The sequence below is a fragment of the Musa acuminata genome, chromosome BXJ1-7 (genome assembly GCF_036884655.1).
Source record: "Musa acuminata AAA Group cultivar baxijiao chromosome BXJ1-7, Cavendish_Baxijiao_AAA, whole genome shotgun sequence".
In the NCBI taxonomy this organism is placed as follows: domain Eukaryota; kingdom Viridiplantae; phylum Streptophyta; class Magnoliopsida; order Zingiberales; family Musaceae; genus Musa; species Musa acuminata.
Window position 1 is genome coordinate 30,874,137 of NC_088333.1, and position 6,286 is coordinate 30,880,422.

General features: G+C 45.2%; 2 protein-coding genes across 2 annotated transcripts; both read left to right on the plus strand.

Moving 5' to 3' along the window:
- The first annotated feature begins 653 nt into the window (after nucleotides 1-653).
- LOC135679976 (WAT1-related protein At3g30340-like) lies at nucleotides 654-2,980 on the plus strand. Its single transcript, XM_065193952.1, has 6 exons — nucleotides 654-1,215; nucleotides 1,290-1,352; nucleotides 1,417-1,533; nucleotides 1,597-1,987; nucleotides 2,063-2,214; nucleotides 2,306-2,980. The coding sequence occupies exons 1-6, from the start codon at nucleotides 830-832 to the stop codon at nucleotides 2,436-2,438; spliced, it is 1,242 nt and encodes a 413-aa protein (XP_065050024.1). The 5' UTR covers nucleotides 654-829; the 3' UTR covers nucleotides 2,439-2,980.
- Nucleotides 2,981-3,513: 533 nt separating this feature from the next.
- Nucleotides 3,514-5,958, plus strand: LOC103992084 (nascent polypeptide-associated complex subunit alpha-like protein). The gene is made up of 4 exons (XM_009411671.3): nucleotides 3,514-3,630; nucleotides 3,823-3,889; nucleotides 4,892-5,028; nucleotides 5,384-5,958. Exons 1-4 carry the CDS (start codon nucleotides 3,544-3,546, stop codon nucleotides 5,717-5,719), a joined length of 627 nt encoding a protein of 208 aa, XP_009409946.2. The 5' UTR covers nucleotides 3,514-3,543; the 3' UTR covers nucleotides 5,720-5,958.
- The last annotated feature ends 328 nt before the right edge of the window (nucleotides 5,959-6,286 follow it).

Genomic DNA, 6,286 nt, shown 5'->3' on the forward strand with positions numbered 1-6,286 from the left:
GCCGAGCTCCCAGCTTGACCTGTGTGCAGGTGCGAGACGGTGTCGCCGCTTCCCAGCGCTGCGGCGGAGCTTCCTCCCGACCCGACCTACCGACCCGACCTCCCGACTCGACCTCCCGACCCGAACCACCGCGCTCGGCCGCCAGGAGACCCCGAGGGACGCCGCCCGAGATCCCCGACATCCGGAACCCCGAACCGAGCCGCGTCGGCCCCGAGACCACGGCTTAAAAAATTGTTTCCCACAACAATAATAATAATAATAATATCTATTGACTATGATTGTCCATGTTGAATATCAAACGATATAAAAAAGAACTTGTTTGGTTTATTATTATTATTATTATTATTATTATTATTATTATTATTACATTTAAATTTCGATGTTGCACATATTTACGATCATGATATCCTCTCGACTGAGATGTCACCATTCCAGTAAATCATGTGATTAGCATGATCATTTGGAACTTTTCCACACCATGCTATAAAACAATGATTAAAGGAAAGAAGCTTATAAAAAAAAAAAAATCTTTGGATTAGCAAACCATTGCTTTTATATACTAATAAAAAATCTGTCACTGTTGTTTTGTGGTGAAAGGCATTAATGCATGGTGTCTAATTCTGGCCGACAACATATGCTGAAAACCTGATCCTATCAGTGTCATCATCTTCATGCAAGTCCCCATCCCAACAAAATGTGAGATACGAGCCCAAGGAAGAAGAGGCACAGCTTTTGTTCGATACAATTCCACTCTGTGGGCTAATTGAGCACAGCAGCACTTCCCCATCATGGGCGGAGTATCGATGCTCGAAGAGACCGCCCTCCAGGGATGCCGAGCCGTAGCCGTAGACTCGTCATCCTCCTCTCCGTGGCAACAGCATCTTTCGATTTCTACGTACCCCATCTACTCCTTGCTTGCTTCTTGTCGATCGAGAACAAGAAACAAGCATACATCAAACGTGCCCAAAATATCTGGGGTGCTGTTTCATGCGGCATAAATAGCCATCGTTGTGATGGCGAGATCCTCACAGCAATGGGGGCTTGCAAGGAGTGGAGGCCGGTGGCGACGATGCTGGCCGTGGACGTCGTGTTCGCGGTGACGAACACCATGATCAAGAAGGCGATCGACGAGGGGTTGAACAGGCTGGTGTTCATCACCCTCCGGCAGCTGGTCGCGACTCTGTTCATGGCTCCCGTCGCCTACTTCCACGAGAGGTACAGAGAACACACACTGTCACTGAGTCGGACGTTTCTGCTTGACACATGGAATCGGTTGCTGCTGATCACAGGACGACGAGGCCGAAGCTGACGACGGAGATCTGCGTGTATCTCTTCTTCAGCGCCATGCTCGGGTAATCCAAACCGGTGAAGCTTCCATCACGGCGTAGTAGATATGACTCGGAGTTGTGTGTGCAGGGCGGCTCTGACGCAGTACCTCTTCTACCTTGGAATGCAGTACACCTCAGCGACGTTTGCTTGCGCTTTCCTCAACATAGCGCCCGTATTCACCTTCCTCATATCCTTAGCCATGAGGTACATCTCCCCAACTGTGGTCTCTCGAGCTCGGGCTGTCATCTTGATCTATGGCTGGTGCAGGATCGAGTCTCTGAACCTGAAGACGAAGGCGGGGATCGCAAAGGCGATGGGGACGTCGCTGTGCGTCGTTGGCGTGGTTGTGCTCACCTTTTACAGGGGCGTCGGCTTCAACGACCACGTATCGCATCGATCGCCGGCTGATGGCATGAGCTACACCTCGAGGAAGCGGGTGATGGGGTCGGTGGCGCTGCTCGCCGGCTGTTGTTGCTGGTCGGCGTGGTTCCCCCTCCAATCCAGAGTGAGCAAGAAGTACCCCGCCCTGTACTCCTGCACCGCTCTCATCTTCTTCCTCGCTTTCCTCCAGGCGGCGGCCCTGAGCTTGGCCACGCAGAGGGGCCTCTCCATGTGGCTCCTGCGTAAGAAGCTGGAGATCGCCACCGTGCTCTTCTCCGTAAGCAAACGACACCGACGCTCGGTTTCAGTGTGTCTGTAGCCTCTCTCTCACCGGTGTTGCGTGCCGCTTTAGGGTGGTGTGGGATCGGGGTTGGGCTTCTTGGCCATGTCATGGTGTGTGGCGCAAAGAGGACCGGTGTTCACCGCAGCATTCACGCCGCTGGTGCAGGTCATTGTGGCCGGCATCGACTTCTCCGTCCTCCACGAACCGATCTACCTGGGAAGGTAATCTCTGCAGTACAGTCTGCAGCCCACGCGCTTGTCTTCGTCTTCCTTTTGCCATCGCAGGTGTTTATGCTTCCTTCGACGTGGGCAGTGTTTTGGGGTCAGTGCTGGTGGTTGCTGGCCTCTACTCGCTCCTGTGGGGCAAGAACAACGAATCCCATGGCCAAGCAGAGAAGCCTGCAGAAGGGAATGGAGAGAACCAGGTGCAAGTACAAAGAGTGTGAAGGAGCAACCTGAAGCATTTGTGGTTCTTGTTGGCTTTCATGCTCAGAAATGGAGAGAGAGAGAGAGAGAGAGAGAGAGAGAGAGGACAAATTCCTGTGACTGCATGATGTATGGTATGAGTTCTGAGCATGGAGAGAAACAAGACGTAGATGATGTTGTTCGAGAAGGAAAATTCTACACTAATTCACCATTACAAAATGCAGAACTCATTCATCCCATTGGAGAGAGAATATGGCAAGTTGGTGAGTGTTTAGATTCGTGGAAAGGAGAATATTACCTCAAGCATTTACATAAATCAGTTAAGTCGAATAATGTGGATTTGATTCATCCTCATAGGTTGAAGATATGAAGATCCCAACTTGAAATCAACTGATATTTATAATACTTTTAGAAATACTTTTTTTTTTCCTTTCAAATATGTAAATTATTGTTAAAAATATCTTCTTTTTTTCTTTTCAAAATGTGATAGACCGAAAGAGCGGTTGATAACAATGACATGATTTAACATAATGATGGAAATAAAAAAAATGGCTACCAACAACATTCTCTTTTTTTTAGTTACTGCTGATAAATATGAGCTTTTAAGAGAAAAGTCGAAAGGAGTTTAAAAGACCACTACTTTTCTTATCAAATTAAAAGGGAAATAAACCATAACGCGAGTGGATCAAATAAATCCGAGCATTCAAAGAAATTTTTTTTTTTTTTGATATACTTTCATATACATAGAATTTCAAGTAAACAAAATCTAAATCCAAGCTTAGATCAGTCTCAAATCCGATTAAAGGACGATTGGGTTGGGTTAACCTACTCGCAGCTCGTGCAGTCCACGTGACTCGAATCGATTGCCCTTCCGATGAGGTTCACCCGAGTTGGTTTGGATTGGGTCGTCTCGTGCAGTGCACGTGACTTGAATGGACTGCCCTTCCGATGAGCTCCTTCTGAATTAGTTGCGATTCCGTTGAGTTGCGTTTAGTTAACCTACTCGCAGCAGGTCGTGCAATGCACGTGACTTGACGTGCGACGGCCTATAAGTTCCGCTCGTCTACTTGGGGAGCAATTATCGCCGTGGTGGCAACGACGCCCCTCCTCCGCCTCGTCACCATCATGCGAGGCCCCAAGACGGTGGACGACGACGAGCACAGAGACGGCCAAGATCTCGCCTCGCTTAAAGAGGATCAGCAGCTAAACAAGGTCGTCCATCCCCCCTTCCTTTTTCTCTTTACTTGGATTTGTTCTGAACCGAGGTTCGATCCTTTGGGGGGCCAAAGATTTGTGCTTCTGGTGTTCGTTCTTTTATACTCGTACCTTAACTCGCTTTCTTGTTAGCTTGAGCGAGCGAACAATCATATTTGATTCGGGAATCGTGGGTTGGTTCTGTTTCAGGACGACGCTCCCGTCGTCGAGGATGTCAAGGAGGGCGAGGACGCTGACGACGAGGACGACGACGAAGGTGGCGATCCCCTTGTCACTTTATCTTGGCTTGGTTTTCCTTACTGATTGGTTTAGGGTTTTCGCCTCATGTGATGAGAGCGCACATGAGCATATTCTCATGGAGCACATGAAAACATTATCAATCCAGGACAAAGCACAGTTCACTTGTGTTGGTGCTGACCAAAGTGACTGACTTCTTGGATGATAAGGAAACAGATGGAACATAGATAATTGGGGAATATAGTTTAGACATTCATTTGAAACGATGCCTAATTTTGCAAATTAGTACCGTAATAACCTTTCTTTCTTTTTTCTCTGATCCATTGTCAAGATTAATCGCCTTTACACTAATGCTCTTGGTGTGTCTTTTATTACATCACCAGATGTAATAAGTTTGATTTCCTATTGAGCTTTTGATCAAAGAATCAAAATCCTATCGGCGACCATATAGGCCTGTAGTATCGGTATTGTCTATTGTTCTCTTCTGGTAATACTATCGGTACGGATCAGGTGTTGTATCAATCCAACTAGACACCAATTGGTATTACCATGACAAATAAGTCTTTGTTGCATCACAAGATGGAATGGATTTGATTTTTCTATCAAATATTTGGCCAAGAAATCAGAAACCCTATTAAGAATTTGACCAAGAAATCAGAAACTGATCGATCTGGTACCTATCAAATGATATTAATTATCAATCAAACCAAGGAGATTACCTAACCACAAAGGTGGTCGGTGTCGATCTGTATTTAATTGTTTATTATTATTTTTTGGTGATACTAGTGGTATGAGTTGGTTTTACCATCTTGTATACCGGTATCATAGTGGTCAGACTGGTTGCCAAAATTGGTATTACCTTTTTGGTTTTGTTTTATTAGATTTTATCATTTAAATTCGCTCTTGGTATCATGTTCCTCAAGTGTGACAAAGTCATGGTTAGATGCAACCTATATGGTCGTGGCCTTCTTTTCTGCACTTGTGGTGACTGTTTTGCAAATTTCATCCTTCGTTTTTACAGGAGAACGAGGAGGATCTGAGGTTACTAAGAAGTCTAAGCAGAGCAAGAGTGAGAAGAAAAGCCACAAGGCGATGCTGAAGTTGGGAATGAAACCAGTCATCGGAGTCTCCCGGGTTACCATAAAGAGGACAAATAATGTATGCGGGCCTAACTCAGTTGAATTCTAGTTAGACGAAATGAACCCTAGGAAATCCACTAGCATGTGCTTTTAGTGTCACCTCGATGACGTAACTGGCAACCTTGCTAAGTGTCACCTGGTAATGGCCTCGATATAAAGATTCTTAAGATTGTTTGTCAACTAAAATTAAATCCTCATGTGCAAATTTGATCCTAGATTTAAAGCAAAACTTTGCACCTCCTATTTGTATATAATTGTCACTTGTTTAATAAACATGTTAATAATCATTGGATCTTTCTTCCAAGGAAACTGGAGCATTAATTTGTTTTTCCTTCCAAATGATTCATTCTTGATGTTTTCGCTGCACGCTGCAGATCCTGTTTGTCATATCGACACCTGACGTTTACAAAAGCCAAAACTCTGAGACTTACGTCGTATTTGGAGAAGCCAAAATCGTGGACTTGAACTCCCAGCTGCAAAGCCAAACTGCTCAGCAGTTCGGGATGCCAGATCTCAGCCGTGTGACGCTCAAGTCACATGAATCTTATTCTGAAACGGTGGTTGATGAGGATGTTGATGATACTGGAGTGGACCCTCGTGACATTGATATTGTAATGGCACAAGCTGGTGTGTCCCGGGCGAAGGCTGTCGTAGCCCTCAAGGCTTACAATGGGGATATTATTGAAGCTATCATGGATCTCACTGCCTAACAAAAGCTGGTCTACAAAGCTTCAGTTTCAACATTTTTGAGCGAAATATACACATTCATCAATTTCCCATCTTCTCTGAACTTTCCTTCTTCAAGATTTTGAGGATTCTATTCTTCAAGTTTTGTGGGTAGTTCAATCTGAGACAAGCTTTACATGTACAACGACAATGTACAAAATAGGTCAAGGATCTTATTCCATTGATCCAAATCATGAATACATATGTCGATGATGTCAACTAATCCAGCAGTATTAGATGAGCCCATCTGACTAATTATGATTGGTAGTTTTTGTGTGTATCATGATTAAATCTTTTCGTTCATCCTATCAACATCAACACCTACTTCAGCATACAGTACTTTGATATCGTAGCTTTTGGTTATTGAACGAGTTATTCCAGGAGAAACCTAACAGCACTCAACTGGATAATTATTGTTCAAACCAAAGGTTTCCATTAGGGAGAAGTGTCGCACTTTGATAATTACTGTGCTCGTTAGTCAGCACGGCCTGGTCCACGGCTCGATGTCGAGAGTGTCCCGTCGGCTGAACTGGTCGCCGACACGTCGACTA

Coding starts and splice junctions, on each gene's coding strand:
- LOC135679976 (XM_065193952.1), top strand. CDS start 830: ATGCCGAGCCGTAGCCGTAGACTCGTCATCCTCCTCTCCGTGGCAACA. Junction 1,534..1,596: donor CTCATATCCTTAGCCATGAG/GTACATCTCCCC, acceptor TGGCTGGTGCAG/GATCGAGTCTCTGAACCTGA. Junction 2,215..2,305: donor GAACCGATCTACCTGGGAAG/GTAATCTCTGCA, acceptor CGACGTGGGCAG/TGTTTTGGGGTCAGTGCTGG.
- LOC103992084 (XM_009411671.3), top strand. CDS start 3,544: ATGCGAGGCCCCAAGACGGTGGACGACGACGAGCACAGAGACGGCCAA. Junction 3,631..3,822: donor AGGATCAGCAGCTAAACAAG/GTCGTCCATCCC, acceptor GTTCTGTTTCAG/GACGACGCTCCCGTCGTCGA. Junction 5,029..5,383: donor CCATAAAGAGGACAAATAAT/GTATGCGGGCCT, acceptor TGCACGCTGCAG/ATCCTGTTTGTCATATCGAC.